The sequence below is a fragment of the Anas acuta genome, chromosome 9, assembly GCF_963932015.1.
Source record: "Anas acuta chromosome 9, bAnaAcu1.1, whole genome shotgun sequence".
Classification (NCBI taxonomy): Eukaryota; Metazoa; Chordata; class Aves; order Anseriformes; family Anatidae; genus Anas; species Anas acuta.
The window spans coordinates 1,348,092-1,370,023 of record NC_088987.1 but is presented as its reverse complement, the minus strand read 5'-3'; the positions used below and the strand labels follow the sequence as shown (position 1 = coordinate 1,370,023).

Sequence of the window (21,932 nt, the reverse complement as noted above, 5' to 3'; positions counted from 1 at the left end):
GCTCCGCTGGGGACCCCGGTGCCGCCCCGGCACAGCTGGGCGCAGGCCTCCCGCCCTGCCGCGGCACCGAGGGCGCTTTGTGCTCCCATGGGTGCTGTGGGGAAGCGATGTTGGCCCAGCCTCACCCCGTCCCAAGGGGAACTGGCACCCGCCAGCCTGCTGGGATCCCTGCTCTCAGCATTTCTGAGCGTCCCCGTTCCCCGTGAGCACCGCTTGTCGCGGCTCAGCGCGCCGCAACAGCCCCGGGTGCGAGTGAGCTCTGCTGCTGGCACAGGGCAAGGCAGCGCAGACGTGTTAATTCTCTTCTTTAATTAACTCCAGCGCTTTCCTGCCTCTCCCCTCAGATTTAATCTTGCCTCATCAGCTCAAAAAGAGCTGCAGAGTTTCGGAAATTGCTGGGTGCCCCTCCAGCGAGCTCTGCTGGTGCGAGGGGCGTCTCTAAGTGGTGTGGGTGGGAAGGGAGAAAAATAATGGTTTCTGACTCCCATTTTGTGAACAAAACACTTCACAACATGCACAGCAGTTTCCCTTAAATTACAGCCCGTATTAGCAGTAATTGCAGCGATGCAGAACCTCGGCTTTCCACTCCCTCATGGATTTTAAAACCGCTCACTGCCGCAGAGACAGCGAAGCGAGGGGCTCTGTGCAGGTCTGGGCACCGGCACGGCCTCGGCAGGCGACAGCCACGGGTGGATGCAGAGCCCAGAGCCCACGGCACCCTGCTTCACCCCCTGTAATCCTGCAAAAACACCGCAACGCCCCATCGGCCCCGGCCCTGTTCCTCCATCTCCAGGCAGCACCACGTTCTGCCCGTAAAGTGGGTTACTGCGGGAAAAGAGGTGAAAACCTTTGACTCTGGAAAGCAAGGGCCGTGGTTTTTAAACCAAGCCTTAAAAGAATGTTCCCTCACTCTACTGTGAGCCACGCTCCTGCCGGTGCCCCAGAAACGTTCCCCGTGTCTGAGGGTGCCTGCAACTGGGGCTGCTCGGGTCGGGCAAAGGAGCTGAGGGCACCCCTCGAGCCGGAGAGCTGCAGGCACAGGGGTACCCCCCTCCCTCATGTACTGCAGACACTCATGCCAGGTGCCCCCCTCGGGAACAGTTTCTCTGCCGGTGAGGGGCACAGAGGAGCACACGGAGCTGCAGAAGCCGCCGGAGTGCTGGGAACGAGCTCTGGGCGCCTTGGCTGAGCACCAGCACTCCCCCAGCTGCGTTACGGCCCAGCCCCGGTGCCTGACGTGCTGGGGCTGCTGCCTGGCAGCCGCTGCCTGTGCTGTGCCATCCCTCCTGCCTGCGGTGCTGCAAACCCAGCTGGAGCCGATTCCAGCCCCGCTGGTCCCCGCAGCCCGCTGCAGGTGCTCCAGGAGGAATCACAGCTCGCTGGGGGTGTGAATCCAGCTCCGTGCCCAGCCAGGCAGGGGCGGAAAAGGATTTCTGGGCGGCAAAAACCTGAGATCCATGGCTGGGCTCGGCTGGCACAGCACGCTGGGCGGGCAGCAGGGTCCCAGGCACCAGGGCAGCGGGGTTCCTGTAGGGTCCACGCTCACCAGGAGGATCCCGAGCTCTCTCTGTCCCCTTTTTGCCTCCCCACGGGGGCTGGGGAGGCGGTGGTGGCTCCCACCGCTGTGCGTGAGCCGCTGCACGGGCACTAAGCATTGAGCCAGAGATACAAAACGGGGGGCACGGCTGAACGAAATAGCTGCAGGAGAGGAGAGGAGAGGAGAGGAGAGGAGAGGAGAGGAGAGGAGAGGAGAGGAGAGGAGAGGAGAGGAGAGGAGAGGAGAGGAGAGGAGAGGAGAGGAGAGGAGAGGAGAGGAGAGGAGAGGAGAGGAGAGGAGAGGAGAGGAGAGGAGAGGAGAGGAGAGGAGAGGAGAGGAGAGGAGAGGAGAGGAGAGGAGAGGAGAGGAGAGGAGAGGAGAGGAGAGGAGAGGAGAGGAGAGGAGAGGAGAGGAGAGGCTCCATCAGCTGCAAACCAGCCGCCAAGCGAGGAGGCGGGTGCCGGGAGGTGGGAGCACCGGCTTGGCATCAGGCGAGGCAGAGCCGAGGCGCAGGCAGCGCGGGGACCGGCAGATGTCTAAATGGCATCTGTGCCCCCTCCCTTGGCTCCCGTCACACTTTCCAAATCATCTCCGTTACTCGCAGGGCCACCGGGTGCGTAGGTGGCCATCTTCGCTGAAATTCCCCAGAATTTTTTTTGGCTGCCTCCTTAGGAAAGTTGCGGATGACGCACCGACATGCAGATAAGGGGAGCTGAATGGGCCGCAGCCAAGCGCGGGGCGCTGCTGGCAGGCACACGGCGCTGCCGGCCCCCAGGAGCCCCCCAGGAGCCCCCATGGGTGCCCCCATCCCCAGCACCCTGCGCACAGCAGCCACACAGCACCGCCTCCGGGTGCCAAGGGGGCTCTGACCGCGCTGTGCCTGCAGCCTGCAGCGTGCCGGGGCAATGTAGCTCAGCAATAAGCCTGCCTGGAATTCAATTTGGATCCTGCCGGAGCAGCCACGCTAAAATAATAGTTTTAAAATGTGTAAAACTGTGCGCTTCACTAGCCATTAAGCCAGCGGTGTTTCTACATCACCTCTTCTCTTCCATCCATTTAGGCATTCAATTAATGTCGTAATGCAGCCTCTAAATGGAAAAAAGTCCAAAAAAGGAGCAGCCCGGGACCAGTTTTAGCAAGCATTCACCCTGGTAATTCCGAGAAGCGACCCGGAGAGCCAGCACGTGCTGCCTGGTGCCAGAGGTGTCCCGCAGCCACCCAGCCTGCTCCAGCCCCGCCGCAGGGGACACCTCTGGTGGCACGAGGTGCAGGCAGGTGACAGGCACCCAGTGCCGATGGGGACGTCCTGCTGGGGTGGGGGGTGTCACCCACTATTTGTGTGTGGCTCCGGGAGGGGATGTCCCAGTTCTCTGTCAGACACCATCAGGGCCTTCACGGCAGCACAAATCAGCTCCGATTTTGTTTACTCAGCCGGTTGCCTTTTCCCCATCTTTGAGCTGTTCCTCCCTCCTTTGTGCCCATTAAAAGCTGCAGTCCTGAGGGCAAATGCGTGCTGAACTGCAGGGTAAACCCTCTCTGCTCACTGGAGTACTCTTGGCTTAGAGCAATAAAGCGAAGAGCAGTCCGTGAACCATAAAAACAAACCTGATTTGAAGAGACCTACCGAAATAATACGCAATTTTCTAGCAGAATAATTGGGCTATTTCACGCCGGCGCTTAAAGCCACTCGTAATTGCTGCAAAAACCATGAGCTCCGAAATACACGGGGTAGTCATTGGGGTGAATGTTTGCAGCAAGAAATAGGAAAATGGGAGACTGGGGTCCCGAAGGCCTGCGAGGAACCCCCTGCCCCTCCAGAAGCACCACGGACCCCCCGTGTGTCCCCACCCCGATGTGTTTGGCTGAGCCCCGCTCGTGCACCGCTGCCCCTCCACGCACGCTGCCCGGCACCTGCACACACAGCCGCAACTCCCACATTACTGAGGCAATGCTTCTGCAGCAGCTGGAATAAAAGCAGCTCGCTTCGTGTTGTAGCCCCCAGGTCCCCCGGTGCGTGTCTGAAGGAGGGGAAGGAGCTGCTGGCGAATGGGTGCCGGGGGGGGGGGACGATGCCCCAGGGCGGCGCTGCCTGCTCGGGTGGGGATAACTGTGGGAGAGAGTTTTTAATCGTGTTCGCTCGTGGATATGGGTTTGGATTAGAGGGTAGGGCGCCTCGGTCCTGTTTTGTGCCCCTCGCTGCAGGTGGGCGGTGGGCAGGGCGCAGGGCAGCCCGTGGGGAGGGCAGCGCGGCGCCCACCGCATCCCCCGTGGCCCACGGCCGCCCACCACCGCACCGAGCGCATCAGCAGCTCCTTAACACAGCTCCCACAAGAACCCACGGTCTCGGGCACGCAGCGAAGAAAAACACCTCCAAACTGTGGAGGAATTCTCAGCTGGAGGAACACAATTATCTCCGCGGGAATTTGGCCAGGGCACTGCCTCGGTGCCCCACAGGAGGGTCCCACAGCACCCCCTCAGCCCCAGCAGCAGGAGCCCCGTCTCCCCGCTCCCTGTGCATGGGGTTGTGCCTGGGGAAGGGCCCGTGGTGTCCCCGGGTCCCGCTCCTCTCCCCCTCGCCTCCTGCCTCCTTCTGTGCCGGTTCGGGAGCTCGCAGGACGGAGCTCGCAGGACGGAGCTCTGCAGCCTGGAAAGCAGCAGCACCCAGGCAAGGAGCCAGAAAAAGAAAGCACAGAAGGGAAAAATGCTCGGGCCACCCTGCAGGGCTGCCTGTAAGCACATGGGGCTTCAGGACCAGCCCGTGAGCCAGCAGGGAGCTGAGCACGCAGCACATCTTCCAGCCGGGCACACGGGTGCTCTGCCCTTCCCCAGCCCGTGCCCGTGGCTCAGAGCCAGCCATGGGGCAAATGCGCACGGTGAACTCCACTTGCCCGTGTTTGCAGTTAAAAAGTGTTTTGTTTCAGCCCCCAACTCGAGTGCTGCCCTGCACAGGGCTGATGGCACCCTGCTGGGCACGGTGTCTGCTCGTGGTGTGTGCCAGGATCGGGGCTGGGGCACAGCCTCACGGACAGCTTGGCCTGGGCTGGGAGGTACAATTAGGAAAAAAAGAGGCAAACGAGGAGGGAGGAGAACCCAGTGTGCCACCTCCAAAAGGGCTGAACCCCCAGCCTGCCCCCCCTCCTCCCGTGCCGAGAGCATCCTTTGGGATGCAGTGTGCCCTTTGTTCGCAGGGACAATGCAGCAGGCTGCACCACCGCAGCCACACCGAGCTCCAGGCCAGGCTCCAGGCGATCCCCAGCGCCCTCCCCGAGCCCCCGGGCAGGATGCAGCCCCCGGGCACCTCCACACCTCCGCAGGCAGCAGCGTGTCACCGGCGGTGACGCAGAGGTGGCACCCGGGGAAGCCCGTTCTGAGCCACGGGCAGCACACGCAGCCCCGCAGCACGGCCGCACGTGGGCTCCTTTGCACGTGGGCTCCTGCGCACGCAGGGGCTGGGTTCCCACCGCCTCGATGCCCAGTTGATGCCACGATCTGCTCCGAAGGCAAGGAAAGGAGACGGAGCAAAGCAAACACAGAGGCTGGCTCGCCCTCGCGGGAACACACCTGAATCCCAATATTTGCAGATATTCCCCAAAGGACGCATGCAACCCGGCGAGCTTTGTGTTCTGCACGCCAATTTGCTCTCTCATCTGGAGCAAAGCCAGAAACGAGCCGCTTGACGAAAAGCCGGCTCTGCCACCCCCACCGCCCCGTCACTCACGCTGTCACCACCTCCCTGCACATCCCCCCGGCAGGGCAGGACTGCTCTCCCCACCGCCCGCCGTCCTTGTCCCCATCCCTGTCCCCACCCGGGCTGTCCCCATGCCCCGCGCCCCATTCGGCCGCAGCACCCCCATCTTCTGCGCAGGGTCTCACTGGGGATGGGGGGGGGGAAGGGGGCAGGTTTCTCTATTTTTAGCACCGAGCGAGAGGCATTTTAACTAGCGTGTAATTTTAGGTGGCACACATTGTAAAGCTTGTCAGCAGTGACATAATGCAAGCAGAAAATGCGCTGGGAAAGACTTCAGCTTGACAAAAGGGAGCTGAGGACTTCGCAGCGTTGCTGTTGCAGCCACTGGGAAAAGCTCTTTGGCTTCTCCAGGCACCGAATTTCCCTCGGATTGAGGAACCGGAGGAGAACACAAAATATCAGCCCCGGCACTGTCGCAAGGCGCCTTCCCCAACCAAAGGTTATCTCGATCCAGCAGCACCACAGCTGAGCCGGGAGGTTTAGTCAGCTCTTTCTCCAATTTCCCCTGCCCTGCTTCTCTTGGGGGAGAAATCTTCTCTAGATATGGAGAGATTTAGGAGCAGAACCAGGGATTAGTCATAAAGATAAAACATCAGCCTTGTCACAAACGCGATGCTATTCCTGATGCAATCCCCCAGGTCTCACGCAGCCGGAGCCGGGGGAGCTGTCAGAGCCGTGCCGAATGCCAGCTGGAGAATTCAGTCTCTGCGATTGAAATCTTATCTAGGAATAAGCCAGGGATGATTTACAGAGGCCCAACTTCGCCAGGCTGCAGGGGTGGCCGTGTCCTGCGGGCAGCAGGGAGCTGCAGCCACCCCGCGTGGCGGTAATTGGGGGAGCCCTGGGGACACGGGCAGAGAGAACTGCTGACAATTAGTACGCAGCGCCCGTAAGCCTAACGAGCAGGAGCTGAGACTCGGTAACAGATCACAGCCCTGACCGTGCTCTGGGGTCCAAGACACGGCAGGTTTCGCTGCTGCTGTGCTGCAGGAGCAGGGGGGGCACGGCCCCCGGGGAAAGTTGCCGGAGGACGGCACCAGCGCTCCGGCATCCCCCCTGCTCCATCTTCCCCCACCCTGCCTATGGCAATTTGTGTAACAGCCACGCTGCCTACACCGTGTGAGCTGCACGTGCAGCCGGACTTCGTGCAGCCGTGCTGGGAGCCAGCCCGGAGCAGTGCCCAGCACCACCCCGCCTGCCCAGCGCGGCCACCGCAGCACCGGCCGCAGCCCCACAGCCCCTGCGTGTGGGTGGGGGTCCTGGGGCAGGCATGGGTCGGACACTGCCCCGGCCACACCGCCAGGCACTGCTGACCAAAGGGATGTCCAGAACAGGAGAAAGCCACCGGCAGAGGCAGCGTGAGCCTCCCGATTCCAGCCCAAGGTGTGGCAGCCCCGCACGGCGCGTTTCGGGGAGAAGCTGCAGCCCTTTGTTGTCTGCCCTTCCCGGGCTGGGAGCGACAGAAATGCGCGATGCACGCGGTGTTCTGGGGGAAGGCTGACGGTTTTCTCCTGCATTTCACTTAAATTGGCTCTCGCCCCCTCCCTGCTCCGCACCCCGGCCGGGAAGTCTGCGTGATGCTCAGGACGGAGCGGCACCGGGGGCAGGCGCTTCCCTCGCCCCACGCCTGCTGCACCGGAGAACTTTTCCCGGCCAGCCTCAAACCACTCTCCGCTAATTGCTCTTCCTGCTCATTAAGCGGAGTGCTCTGCGGAAACCATCTTAACGCCAGCGCTGCGAATTCACGGGGATTGCTCGCAGCCGGCACGGGCTGGGGGCTTCGCAGCGCGCCACGGGGACGCGCCCCAGCCCCAAAACGCATCCTGCGGGGTTCCGCCGGGGGGCACGGGTCCATCGCCGGCCGCTGGGGACCCGGGGGAGGGGGGGACACCCGGAGGGGGAGCGGCGGCCCCTTACCTGTATTTCATGCCAGTCTGCTTGGCGGTGGACTCCTTGAGCGAGATGTGGTGCTGGGGGGTGAAGGTGCCCAGGCTGCGGGCGATGATCGCCACCGTCCGAAATTTGGCCCGGGCCGCGCTCACCACGTTGGGGGCGGCGGCGCTCTGCTTGCCGCTGAGCCTCTCCTCCCCATTGCGGCTCTTCAGGCTGTGCTCCGTGCAGGCGATGGACACTTGCATCGCGCCCCGACGGAGCTGCCCCCCGGGACCCCCCCCCCGGGACCCCCGGGGCCGAGCCGGGCCGAGGCGAGCGGGGCGCGGCGGGGGCTCGGGGCCGCTCCTCGGGCACCGCCGCCTCCTAGTCCGGGGCTCGGGGCGACATCGGGGCGCGACCCCGCGGCCGGCAGCCGCCTCCCCCTGCCCCTGCCCCTTCCCCTTCCCCTGCCCCTGCGCTGCCCGGCTCGGCTCTGCCCTACCCGGCTCTGCCCCCCCCGGCTGTGCCGCAGGCTCCGCAGCGCTGCGGGGCTCCCCCCCCCCGGTCCTCCCCCGGTGCCCCCCGCCCGGGCTGGGCCCCTCGGTTGTCCCCGCCGGGCGCTGCTCCCGGCTGCAGGCGGCTCCCGGCAGCGGCGAGGGGCGGCGTGACGCGGAGGGAGGGGAGGGGAAGGCGAAGAACGAGGGGGAGGGCGGCAGGAGGCGTGCCGAGCCGGGCAGAGCCGGGCAGAGCCCCCCAGCACCGCGTTGTTCCCCCTGCAAGCCCCTAGGGGTAGTGCCGGGGGTCCCAGTCTCAGCCCGGGGCCGGACCCCCCCGCACCGCGCGTCCCGGGGCAGGGGGTGTTGGGGAGCTGTGGAGGAATCGCTTCCCGGTGATTTCCGATAGCTGATCGATAGCGGATCGTACGGCACAGCCACAGCCCCCCAGCCGTGAGCAGAGCCCCCCTGCCTGCCGGCGGGTGCGCGTCTGGGGGGTGGACCCCTCCCCGCGAGGCCTGAATTTGGGGGTGAACTCAACGCTAAGGAATGGGACTGAGCTGCCAGACCTCTGCACACACAAGACCCAGCTTCAGACCAGTTCCTACACACATCATCGATAGCTTAGTGCCGTAGACCACAAATAAATGCCCTAAAATACCCCAAAGTGTGACCCCGGGAGCCACAAGCCCCGGGGCCATCGCCACCTCTCCCCACGCCCCTCGCACCGAGGGGCTCCAAGGAGAGAAGGATCCGCTCCCGATGGGACTGCTCTCGGACCAAAGGTTGTTCAGCTTGGAAGGGCCTCGCTCAGCACAAGGTCATCAGCCCCCATTTAGAAAAACCCTAAAGCCAATGCCCTCCTTTCCCCCTGGCAGCCCCGTGCACCAGCCCCCAGCAGCGCCAGCTCCACGTGGCTGCCCCCAGCCACAGCCCCCCAGGTTTTACAGGCTAAATCCTTATGCAGACATGCCAAAAATCTGCAACCAAGGGTTGCCTAAAGCCACATCTGAAGCGATCCGGGTCACAAATAACGATGCCATCTCAGCCGTTTTAAGCTCTTTAACTGAAATCCTTCACTGCCAAGAGAAGGCAGCGACTTAGCAGAGCAGTGAGCGCAGCCCCAGCCAGCACCAATGTCACACAAGCCCCTCGGCAAAGTTTCCTCGCTTGTAGTCTTCCTCTCCAGCAATACGCGGAGTTATGTTCAGCTGAGCTGTATTTTATTTAAATTGTGACTGTATAGATACAGATATCATATACCGGGGGGAGTAGCAACTCCTTACTCACATGATTACTCGGTGCTGCAGGAATTGAATTTATATTTCAAAATACCCCCGAAATAATTATATAAGCTTAACAACACAGCAGCAAGAGGACTATTGCCATAACACCGCCCCCACATGTCCCAGGCCACTGCTGCTGGGGGCAGCTCCAGTTCTTTGCTCCCGATGCCACGGCGATGCCGGGCACAATTATAAGCTGACGGCCACCAGTGCTCCCCGTGGCGGTGTGAATATTGGCGTGGTGACACTGCCCAGCTACCCACAGCTTTAATTGCACAGCCTGGGCCTTGCCCTGCTCCCTCCAAAGCTGCCTGGCACCTCCCTGCGCTGCGCCGTGGGACATGGGCGCATGTCCCAGGGGAGCTGTGGGGAATCGCTCAGCTACAAGAGAGGGTTTTGTGCACGAGGACAAAACCTGCACGCAGCCTGGCTGCTAGCATCGAGTGCACCGCAGCCCTCAGGTCCCAGGCGCTGCACTGTGCTGTGGCCATCGCTGCTGTGTCTGCAGCTTTTGTCTGCTCTGCACAGGGAAAAGGGAGCTGGAGAGCGCGGCTGCCCCGCTGCACCTCTCACCGCCTGTAACTGCGTGCTGGATACAGGACCTGGGGAGAAGAAAGCAGCAAAAAAGAGCGGAGAATGGTGGAGAACAAAGCCCTGGACACATTGCAGGCAGCACCGTGCCTGCCCCTGTGCCCAGGGCAGGGTCACGGCTGGCAAAACGCAGCCAGACAGGGAAAGCAGCCGGCGGCAGGCACGCTACTGATATGATTTTGGCGCTCATAATATAGCTTTAACCACCTTGGACAGTTTGACAGGTGCTCGGCGGGACTTTGCGTGCCATACAGTTGGATCGCATTAACCTCAGAAAGCTGCACGGAAGGTCAAAAAACTCCCCCAGCACCGCAGCCGTGGCATGATCCTGCCACAGAGTGCAGCCCTGGCACTCGCAGAGCTCTGCCCACCCAGTTCCCAGCCTTTATGGGAACTGTCTTTGTGCATCACCCCAAATCCTCCACCGCCAGGTTTCCGCAGGGCAATGTGCCTTAGCACAGCAGGACACGCTCACTGAAGTTTCGTGTTACCTCCCAGCACAAGTTTCACCAGGCCGTGGGGAGCTCTGGCTGCAAACAGTCCGTGCTCATCTCTCAGCCATTCCTCTCCATCTCAGAGCTGCTTGAGAGCAGGTTTCCCGCTGGGCTAATTACTTCTGATGGCAGCAGTCCCGTTACATCTCCCTAAATTGGTCTGATACGTACACGGGCGAGATAACAAGCGTGCACGGTGAGCGGAGCCACCCAGGGGAGCAGAGGAAAGCCCCGGAGCTGGAGCTGGGGGCTCGATAAGGAAACGAGCTGCAGGACAAAAACACGGGGCTGATCTCAGTTTCCTGTGGAAAACTTAAATTTGCATTCGTAATTGCACTTGAGGAAGACTCATCCAAATTCCCATTAAATATTTTCAGTTAAAAATCATCTTTGCAGCAGATTTTCAGCACTCAGCCCTGGCAGCATGGCAGCGCGGGTGCCCCGTGCTCCATGGGCAGCAGGGGAGGATGGCACCAGGCGTTTCTGCTGGCCTCTGTGAGCTGTGTTACAGGTTCTTCAGGGAGGGAAGAAAAGATAAACAAATCAAAACCGGCATGAAAATACCGTAGTTTGGGTTAATTCTAATCAGAGCTGAGCAGGAGGCCAGCAGGATGCCACAGCTGCACGCGGCTGTCCTACAGAAACAGGTTTTTAAAAATAAGTAGCACTGAAGGGGAAAATGTGCCCAATTCCCTACCATTTCCCAAAGCTGGGGAAAGCAGCAGCAGGCCCCCGAGGGATGCTGCAGCGCCCACTGCTGCCTGCAGCCCCGGCACAGAAGGGCTCTGCAAGGATCCTCCAGCTCAATGGGGTGCCCAGGTCAAATACCTGGCCACTTTCCCACAGATGGCAAACACCCCCAGCCGTGTCCACGGCCCCAGGCACTGCGCTGCTCCCCGTTTCAATACAGGAAAGTCAATTTTCCCATTTTATCTGCTCGATGCTTCAGGTGACCGAAAGCCATGGCCATCCAAGACGGGCTCTGGCAACGAGCGTTATTTTAATGCACCCGCTTAAAGCCCTCAGAGCTGTACGGAGCAGCTCGGCCTCGTTCAGATGCTGAGACGTGCCAGAACGCTTTTTCTGTCTGATTATCTGAAACGTTGGACGGACTTCAGGCCGTATTTCAAGCCCGATCTGGCTCTCCTGGAGCACACCAGTAAAAAGTGCTGACTCCAGCCTCTGCTCCACACAAAAGGGATTTTTTGCTTTTGTCCCTGGGCTGTGTAGCCCTGGTACCAGCAGATCTGGTGGGCAGGGCAGGGCAGTCGGTGTGTTGCTGGCAGTAAAACAGCCCCGCAGGAGGCAGCGAGGTGCACGGGGCTGGCAGCGTGTGGCCAACCCTTTGCCGTGCACTAGACCACGCACACAGAAAAGGCAGCTTTTTTCCCCAGGATCCTCGCCCCGCGTGATTAATCGATGTATTCCAAATAAAGCTCAGCCCAGTGTGTTGTTCAGCTTGTCTCTGCTTATTGAATAGTAAATTCCAGGCAATTACGTACATTATTCTGCCATCCATATGCGTCAAATCCCACCCCGGCATAATTTGTAACAGCTTTAAAACTCCAAATTAACTTATATAAAGAAATATGTTGCTAAGGTCTGAGTCTCCAGAGCTGAATAATAAACAGCTCCGCTCCGTCCTTCCCGGGACGCACTACAGCAGATGGATGACTAATTATTGCCAATAACTTCTGATCTGAGATGCGCTGGCAGGGGCTCAGAGCAGGGGCGAGCTGTGCGAGACGCTGCAGCTCCCAGAACTTTGTTCCGACCACGAGCCCCATGGCAAACGTCCTGTCTGACACGGGAAACCCACGGGAAACGCCACGGAGACCTTGCCTTTCACTCCAGCTGCCCAAGCCATGCCAGGGCTCGTGCTCTGCCTTTTACCTGCTGCAACCCACCCTGCTCCACCATTTCTCTCTTTTGTCCCTTTCCTTTTCTATTTTTTTTTTTCCCCTCTCAGCAGTTATCACCTCGACTGCAGCTACCCTGAGATTTATTCAGGTCCCTTTTCCCAGCGTGCCTGGACAGCTGCTGGTTTCAGAGCTGTCTCCGGAGCATTTGGACACGCTCCCCGAGGACTTCGCAACCTCCCCGCGCCAGGCAGCGTCTGCGCTGCTGGAGTGACACAGACGCCGCAGCGTCGCCTTCTCAAGTCTTGCTGGAGCGGGGATGAAGCCAAGCTGTGATGAAACCGAGCACTGAAAATTAAAAAAAAAAAAAAAAAAAAAAAAGCTTATCAGCCGGCAGCAGGCCTGCAGCAGGCACTGGAGCTGCAGGAGAGAACAAAGTTGCCTTTCAAGTCGGCCTCCCCCAGCTCCTGCAGGCGGCCGCAGCGCACAGCCCGCTGCCCGCGGTGCCACCCGCACGGCCGCACCTCCCCATGGGCGAGAAACATGGGGCAAGCTGGTGCATTTCGGTCAGTTGTTCTTCAAATTGTAAAATAAAAACAACTTCTGACCCAAGGACCGGTGCAAAGCATCCCCTGCTCGGCTCCCGTTCAGTGCTGGGTGAAGAAGAACCCGCCGGAGGGGAGAGGGACTTTGAAAGAGCAGCTGCCGCTGCGCTGGGCTGTTTCCTTAAATGAAGCCAAGCAGAACGGCTGCTATTGCATCAGCCCGGGATTTGCACGAGGACCATGATCAATTTTTATTCCATCTGAACCGCAGCCATCTGGGAGGACAAACCGGGAGCCCTCGTGACGGGGCGCGCTCCGTGGCCGGCGGCGCAGAGCCCCGCTCCCAGCCTGCTGGCAACCGCTGCACAGGGGCACTCATCCAAGCCTTGGCACAGCCCTGGGGACGATCATTTCCCACAGGATAACGCCTGGAGCACAGCAGCGATGCCGGCAGCTGGCAGAGGAGGGGTGGCTGCGCAGCACCCGGAGCTGTGCGGCCATGGATGGGTGCTCCAGGCCACGGAGGTGCGCAGGGCACGGCAGCAAGGGCACAAACTGCCAGCAGGAGCAGGGGCTCTGCAGGCAGGGGAAGTTTGGCAGCGATTTTCTGTTACAGCTACAGACAGGGAAGACAAAATTTGAATCACCATCCATGCCAGCCAAGCAGCTGTGGCACCAGGAGCCTTCCCCAGAGGTGTGGGTGGCCGTGGCAGGAGGGCAGGGCGGCACGGAGCTTCCTCGCAGCCTGGTTACGGATGTGGGAACAGATGCGGGAGCTGGGCTGAGCTCAGAGGGCTTTGGAGCAGAGCGCTGCTGGGGGAAACGTGTGTGCAGATGTGGGTGTGCATGCACGTGGACATGGGCACGTGGGCATGGGCACGTGCACACACGTCGCTGCTGGCACCGATGCGCTCCGACAGCCGGCACCGTGTGCGGCTGGAGGGCTCCTCCTGCTGCAAAACCCCCCCTCAGCTCCCTCTGTGCCGGGGTGAGCCCCTGTTTCTTGCTTTATGGGGGAAGGATGCAGCTGCTGAACACACCCGTGGGTGCCCTGCCGCAGCCTCACCCACACGCAGCTGCTGCTTTCACCACCGCCTCCCCCGGTAGTTCACGGGCAGGAGCTGCGGGAAGGTAACGGGAGCAGCAGGGGGAAGCTAAGCGTCGGGAAAAAGGCTCAGCATGGGAATATCTGCAACCACCGATGGACAGAGAGCGGGCAGGGAAGTTTGAATGGATTTTAAAATTAAAAAACCACTCCTGAAATATTACAGCTGGTGGTGAACAAAGGGCCCAGCTGGGTGCGGCTCTCGCGGTCATGCGGCACAGGAATTGGGAAGCTCTGAACGGGATAAGCCAGATCCCCATAAATGTGATGCAGCTGCACCGGGAATGAGCAGATCAGGTGCGGATTACAGCGCAGGATTACGGGACCACGCTCAGTGCTCTCGTGCATTTTGCCATCTAGTGATTAAATGTTTTAAAGCCCATTGCCTGAAACGAGCCTGCCCAATGCAGCCCGGGTGCGCGGGTAATGAAAATTGCTTCCTCCAAATCCCCCTCCTCCACAGCAGCTCCACGGGGGCAGGAACACAAACCCAGGAGGACAAACAGGGACTGGTGAGCGTGCTTCCAGCCGCCTCCTCTTGCACGAGCAGCTGCCAGCCCGGGCAAGGCGTCACACGAAGCACCAGGCAGTGCCGGGGCAGGCGCTGGGAATGGGCTGTGAGGAGCTGGAGGAAGGCGCAGCGACGCCTCTCCCTGTGCATCCCCTCTGCTTTCTGCCAGCGGCGACTCAAAAATTTGCTGTGCTAGAGGATAAATCCAGCCCTTTGTGCTCGGCAGCCCTCGGTGGCCTAGACTCACATCTAATAATGTTCTGAGCACATTCATGCTTTTGGCACCCAGAGCACGACAACGAGGTCCCCGGTTTAATTACAAGATGCGAGGGAAGCTCTCCCCGTGCTTTACGCCTGCTGTCCAGAAATTTCATTTGCATCCCCCTGGATCCCGCATTACTGCAGACAGCGCGTTGCTTTCTGCAGCCTGATTTTAAGCACATCTGCTGTAATCCCTGCCTGTCATCCTTTCCCTGACCGAGAGCCTGCCCGATCGCCCCGCGGGATGGTTCCTCCACGCAGAGCCCTCTGCTCACCGCTAACCGGGTCCCCTGGAAATGGGGAGGCCGGCACAGGAGGCAGGACACGAAACGCCAGCTCCCATCAAATTATCACCACCAGCGCTGCTGTTAAGCACGTCACGTATTTAAAACGGTGTTTGCCTTTGTGTCTGCCGCTGGGCTGACATTTCCACAGACCTTTCATGAATAAACCCACGCTCTCCTTCCCGAGGAGCCGGAGCGGTTCGGCGGCGCTGTAGGTGAGCACAGCCCTTGTGATTTTTTCCCCATTAAACGTTCCCAGCTGCGGGCTCACAGCTGAGCTGTGGCCACATCCTCCCACCGCCCAGCACCCGGCAGCCGCAGGCAGCCAGGCTCAGCCTCAATTTCCCAATCCCTTTCCCTGGGGGGCTGCGGACACCCCCACAGCCACAGCAACTCTGCCGCAGTCCTGCTTCCATCACAAAAACTGACTTGTTATTCCCACTTTTGATTTCTTCTCTCAAACAGATCAAACCCATCCTTCAGGCTGCTCAGTGAAGCAAAACGCTGCCCTGCCTCTCCCGGGGGAGCTCTGTTGGAAGGGACTGTCACACACCATGGTGCCCACCTGCCGGACCTCCTGAGGGCTAACCAAAATTAAAGCACGTTATTGAGGGCGTGATCCAAACACCTGAACGCTGACAGGCCTGGGGCACCGACAGCCTCCCTAGGAGACCTGCTCCAGTGTCTGAGCATCCTTACAAGAGATAATTTTTTCCTGATGCCCAGCCCCAATGCACAGGATGCCCGCAGGATCCCAGTGCAGGATGCGGGGTGTGCTGGGACCTGGGGGTTTGGAGGATCCCACGGAGCAGCTGCCCAGGTGCTGCTTTCTTCCCCCCATCGCCGCAGGAGGTTCAGGGGTGGTGTGGCCACAGATCACCAGCCGGGGGGACAGCCCCAGCCCACGCGGCTCAGCCTTTAAAGGCTCACAGCCCAGCACAGCGTGCGCGAAGGAAAGCAGCGCTGCGAGCACCCCGATGGATAATAAAGCACCAAATTGGCTTTGCAAATTGTGTTTCATCTGAGAGAAATACCATTATCATCAGAAACAACATAAGCCAACGCACTGCTGCACTTTCCGTTATTCAATAACAGGCTGAACTAAGCTGTGTTTGCTAAAGCAAGGAAAGAGAAAGGAAATAATCACCCTATAAATAAACCAGCTTACGAGTATTTAGTGCTTCTTGTTAACACTTCCTTACTTTTCACACATAATTAAATAGCTCTTCATAAATATATATATATATATATAATTATTTTGTACTGTGCTGTCTTTAGACCAGACCTGTGGATATTGGAAGAAAGGTCTGGGGGTGAACCAAGCCGCACCGGGGAAGAAAAGCACTCACACCCACAGTAAGCCTGGGAGAGCCTCGTCCATCTAAAGCTGGAAGAACAAAAATCTACAGAAAATAGGGGTCAGGAGTGCCCAGTAACAGGACTACTGGGAAATCCCCACAGTGTATCAGAGCTGCTGTGCACAGCCCACTGCCCTGCACGAGCCTTCCTCCTCCGGGCCGCGATGTGTGTGAGCTGCAGTGCTTCATAGCTGCCTCTCAACGCTGAAGGATGCGCACACTTAAAAGCAGGGATCTGCCCGAATCCATCAGCTTCAACAGGAATTAATCGCACACTTTCCTTCATCACGCTGAAGGCTCTGATGGATGGAGACCACGGCGCTCTGCAAGCCAGGCAGGCGCTCAGGGACCCTCTGCAGGTGGTGACAGCCGGAGCCGGGTGGTTTGCAGGGCCACACTCCGGGGGGAGATGGATGGCTATCCAAATTCAAAGCTTTAGGAGAAGAGCTCCTGTGCATTTACCACTGCTCGAGGCCGTGCTGATGTCTTGTGGTGCTCAGCTGGCTGAGAGAAGCCCCTCAAGCAGCCGGCACCGCTGGGTTTCAGCAGCCTGCCCGGCGGTGCACACAGGCTCCAGGACACAGCCAGACACCCACCAGGAGAGCATCCTGCAGGTTTGGCCGACCCCCCCACGCAGCCCCCCGGCACCCCCAGTACCTGTACTTCATCCCCGTCTCCGCGCGGACAGTGTCCTGCAGGGACAGCCCATGCACGTGCAGGAACTTCTCCAGCTGCTTCAGCTCCGCCGCCCCGCTCGCCTTCCCTGCCCAGCCGCACAGCGGGGGGCAGATTTTGGGCACCACACTGGGCTTTTTGCCTTTCAGAAGCGCTTCGCTCGGCTTCTGCAAGCTCGGCTTGTGCGGGGGGATGTCGGCGCAGGCGGGTTTGTACAAATGCATGGTCCTCGGGGGAGCCTGGCCCCGCAGCCGCTGGGTGGGGGCTTCTCGGAGCCCCCTCTTTAAAACCTGCTGCACGGGGAGCCCGGTGCCATGGCACCACGGCCAGGGGACGACGGCATCGGCCCGGCACTACGCAGCCGTGGTTCTGTCCCCGATGTTGTTCATGGCATTGCAATGTTGGGGCTGGTTTTAGCTGGGGCCCAGATGGGCTCCGGCCGGGGTCGGCACTCGGTCCCACCGCCTGCAGCCTCTAAAGGCCGAGCACTCGAGGGGCACGGACTGCCTGTGGGAATGGAGCACTGACCTTGTTTCCCAGGTCTTATATTTAGAGAATGAGAAATATTTGTTTGGGATTCCGTCCAAGGCTGACGAACATAACAAATAATATTCTCACAGGGTTTATTTCAGGCCTCGGGCTGCACAGATGAACGCTGCAAGCACCTCTCATGCAAGTCGTTAAAACTTGTTGTTTTCTTGTGATCTTGCAAACTCACAGCTCAGGTTAACTGGCCTGCAAGCTTCACTGTTACCCATCACAGCCCCAGGAGGACACAGGTAAGAAGCAAACAAAGGCGAAGGAGCAGCCAGCCGAGCTCCTGGGGCTGCTGCTCTCTGCTGACACGGGACAGGCACAGGACGGGGGGGCTCAGGCTGCAGGATGCTCCTCCAGGGACCGTGGGAGGCAGCTGAGAAACCCGAATTTGCACATCCCGTGCAGCAGCCTGCCTGTGATCCTGCAGGCACATGGTTTAGGGAGGGTGCTCGCCCCTCCAGCAGCCAGGGGAGGCCCCAGGAGCTGCAGCACCGGTGGCTGGGAAGCTGCTCTTGTTATTAACAAGAGCTGAATGGTATCAGAGATGCCTTTTTGCAGCTGTTCGGGGTCTCTGGCATGGAAAAAAAGGGGTGAGAAAGGAGCAGGGAACACTTGTGTCTCCACTCACGCCCTCCATCATCCCCTCATCCAGCAGCAGGGTGGTCCTTCGGCCCTGGAAACAGCCCAGCCTGCTGAGTTCCCCCTGCCCCCAGCTGTAGCTGATCCATGCTGCTACCAGAGCAAACAGAGAGCTTGGTTCCAGGCTCTGCATCCCTGAGGGGTGATGGAGAAATGGTGCAAACCTCGGGGGCACCCAGAGCCCCCAGTCGAGGTGAATCCAGCAGGGCCAGGGCCAGCTCCCAGGGAGCAGACCAGCGCAGGAGCTGCACCATGAAGCAGATTTTCTGGGCTCTTATGTTTTAAAAACTCAACCCATTTTCTGACTCTGCTTTCAATCCCAAATACATCCGAAAAATAAGTTAAATAATCAAGTGATGGATATATCATGAACTCAGCTAATCCGTAAAGCTTTCCAAGCAGATAAACAAGGACTGATCTCTAGAAAAGAGCATATTTTAAAAGATTATAATTCAATGTCACAGAGAGGAGTTCTGCATGGAAATGTGGCTTACCCAGCTAGCCTTTCCCTACAAGCGTGGCGTTGGGGTGCTGGGGCACCAGCGGAGGGCTGGTCCCACCCCCAGCTCCTGCAACAATCCCCTTCTCCTTTACCTCCTGTAAGATACATCCCTCTGCTTCTCTCTAAAACAAGATGAGCCAACGGCAAAGAAATACTTCTGCAACTCCTCTGCAGTTTTTAGGCATAAGTTCACCAGTTTGGGGTTTCAGGGACTTGCATAGCTCAGCACCACGAGAACCTTGCTGTTCCCAGAAGCCATCCCCCTTTCACAACAAAACAACAAGGTGGTTTTGCACTTACTAGACACTTTCTCCACCTCTCACTGCTTTCTATCAATCTTCGTTCAAGTTTTCCCATTTCTAATTTTTATTCTGATGGCATTTTATTTAATTTCAGCCCTAGCACAGCTGCAAGGCTCGGTTTGTGCCAGGCATGTCAAACACCCCCATTCCTGAGATTTGGGAGGATTTTGCTGTATTTCCACGCTGAAATCCCTGCTGCTGTGGTGCCTTTGTGCAGAGCCGGGCTGAAGCCCAGCCTCTGGAAGCAGGCTCCTCTCTCAGGGTGTTGAACAAACACCCCCCTCTCTCCAGTCACTGAAATCACCCCCAGCAGGCACAACAGAGCTCGTCCCTACGCTCCTGCTGCTTGAGACAGACGGACTGAGACAACAGCATGCACCCGCCTGTATTTAGGTCCTATTTCATTAAGGGTCTTAGTCTGGGAAAGAGATTAGAGCCGCACGTCTAATTTCCACTAATGCCGAGATCCCCTAATGTTTTAAAGGAGCAAGATCAGACTCCAGAGGACATCAAGATCGTGCCTGGGTCTGGGGTGAAAGGAAGGAAGCAGCCAGCACCTCCACGCTATCTGCTCGTGTCACCCACACAGTCCTCACACACCTGAGCCCAGGTCCGAGCAGATTGCGGTCACTTGAAGAAAAGAGCTGTGAGAAATGGGGCTGAATGCTCACAGGTGGGTTCGGCTGGGAAGTTTGGGAAGCCAAGGAACGAGTCTGCAAAATCCCCAGTCCTCTACGTCACGTTCACCATGATGCAGGGGAAACAAGCCCCCAAAATGGAAGTGTCAGACTCACAATGACAAAAAGCTTCCTATTATTGTTGTTGTATTGTTACTACTATCACTACTACTACTGATACTACTATTTGGAGGAGCACAAGCCCGTCCTGTGCTGAGCACAGGGAGTCACCTACCTGTGCGGCATGCCAGTGGTGTAGGCGACGGTGTGCTCGTGCGAGAGCTCGCACACGCGCAGGTACCAGCTCATCTCCAGCTCCCGCAGCAGCGCCAGCCTCCGTGCCCTCTGCTGCGCCGCGGCCGGCTTCAGCCGCGGGTCCTTGGCGCTGTCGGTGCCGCTCCGCGGGGCTCGGTCCCGGCTCCCCAGGGACAGCACCGACTGCTTCCTCAGCTTCAGCGCTTCCTCGGTGTTCTTGTTCCCCACTGTGCCCGTGCGTGCCGCCAGCATCCTCGCGGCTCGCCCCGGGGCGAGGGGAGCGCCGAGCCGCTGCTGCCCTCAAATCGTTTAAACTGATTTCCAGCACGCGCCTTCCTCCCGCTATAACCCCACGCCGGCCACAAAGCCGTAATGAGATATGTGGCCGCAGAGCTTAACCCGAAAGAAGAGCCGCGACCTCTTCACGGAAACATCTGTACGGCGTCCTGCGTGGCAGCAGGCTGAAACGCACACCGAGGCAGCCTCGGTCTGCCAAAAGCAAGGGGGGCAGCTCTGAAAAACCACCGATGGGCTTGGGCAGGGCTGGGCGTGCGATCGGGACCTGCTCGAAGCATGGCATCTGGGTGGACAGCAGGGAAAAGTGGGCCGGCTCGCTCAAGCTTTATACCCCGACGGGCTCCAGCCTACGTGAGCCCACGTGTGCTCGCCCTGCGGGCACACAGGCAGGCACGTGGGCAGGCTCAGCGCCGCGATGGATGCGGCCTCGGTGCCCCCACACCCACACCAGCTCGGCTGGGCCAGGGCCGTGCCGGGCATGGAGCCCCCATGGCCTGCAGGACCCCCAGTGTGACGGGCTGGGGCAGGGACCCCACCGCCCGCCAGGCCAGAACAAAGCTGGGGCTCTTACCGATGTTATACCAAGATGGTTTTAGGTGTGTTTTAAGAAAGCAGCTCCGTTCCCCTGTGGAAGGAGTCCTATAAAATCACCCTTCCCCAGAAGCCTGCGTGTTGCCCGGCCTGCTCAGCAGAGGTGCCACTGGAACAGTCACACCGAGGTGTGCAGAGTTCCAGAGAAACTCCAACTGCGGGCTGTTAAAATATCCTAGCTTTGTGCCTGTGCTAAAACATCATCTCATTAGTCACTAAACATAGCACGTCCCAAGGAGAGGGCTTCCACCAACTCCAGCAGCCCTTACACCAACCCAGGCAGTGCACACTTGCTCTATAGCTCCATGGCTTCGAGCCTTCCAGGGCTGTTCAAGTTCCCTCACCTGGGAGCTGCCTAACAAAAGCCAACTAAACTCCTTCAACCTTGGTGTGACAGACATCGTGCTCACCCAGCCCCGTGTTTATTGTTCACTCAGCCATAGAAACACAACCACAAGGCCCCGAGCAGGTTTCGGTCACTATAGAAGCGAACTGCTCCAAAAGCAGCTGCTGGCAATTTGTTCCCTGGGCGCAGCATTGTTCCCCTCAGGGCACGCTGCCGCCAGCGTGGCCGTTCCTGTAACGTGCCACCTGGGTGGGTAACGCTATCGGGCACGTCCTGCCAGGTAAGGACACCCGCTCGCCCCATAAAACATGCAGGAGGATCGCTTGCCTGCAAGCGAAGCCACCAGGAGCTGTTAAACATTGATGCACGGTGCTGGGCCGCTCGCTGCTGTGGGGTGTGGGCAGGCACCGCTCGGGCCTGCTGCTGTGTGCTTCTAATGTGGCCTCCAAAAAGGTGTGTGTGTGAGCTGTGTGCATGGAACTCACCGCAGGTTATAGCCAAAATCCGTACTGCAGGTGCTGAAGGTGCCTGTAGCTCCTTTCAGAGCACTTGGTAACATCCACTTTGCTTCTATCTCAGCGGCTGTCCCCGAGCTGGGTGCGTGGCCCCAAAACGCCCACGGGGTCGCTCCCCAGAGCAGTGGTAAAAAGCCCGGCTGGCTGCAAAGCACAACTGCCTCCGCACGAGGGATTTAATCCCCCCGCTGCCGGCACTCAGCTGTATGAGATGTGCAACCCAGAATGGTCTGGAGCGAAGCGAGGTCAGAGCACCCATCAACAACAGCAACAATGCCGAGATGTAGACCAGCCCACACCACATCCACAACCAACAAACAGCAACGCTGAGATGTACAACAGCCCCTAAAAACCAGGCACTAAACCTCGGGGTTGACAATTTAAAGCAGAACAGCCCCCAGCCTGCCACCCCCCCGCAGCACAGCACCAACCCACCGCGTTGTCCCCCAGCTCAGACACCCCTTCGGTCCAACCTAGCATTTTTCAGATTTAATAAGAGAAACATTTCTAACAGCCTCCAGTCCACGCTTTCTACTCGGAGAAGCTTTAGGTTTCCATGGTGAGTTAATACACTTCAGCCAGTTTGCATTTTAGACGTGTTTTTCTTTTCCTTTTTTGAAATCTCTCGAGCGGTTCCTTGTCAGGGCTGGC

The 21,932-nt window shown here is 59.1% G+C and overlaps 1 protein-coding gene across 2 annotated transcripts in view; it reads right to left on the bottom strand.

The window, feature by feature from the left end:
* The window catches only part of KCNAB1 (potassium voltage-gated channel subfamily A regulatory beta subunit 1), a 39,120-nt gene extending 21,999 nt beyond the window's left edge, over positions 1 to 17,121 (bottom strand). The window contains exon 1 of one of the 2 annotated variants that reach the window (XM_068692939.1): positions 16,603 to 17,121. In XM_068692939.1, the coding sequence (XP_068549040.1) occupies positions 16,603 to 16,844 (242 nt within the window). In that variant the 5' untranslated portion in view covers positions 16,845 to 17,121. Of the gene's footprint in view, positions 1 to 7,202; positions 7,792 to 16,602 lie in introns of those variants that run through there. The other variant, XM_068692938.1, reaches the window with a different exon arrangement.
* Between the last annotated feature and the right edge of the window lie 4,811 nt (positions 17,122 to 21,932).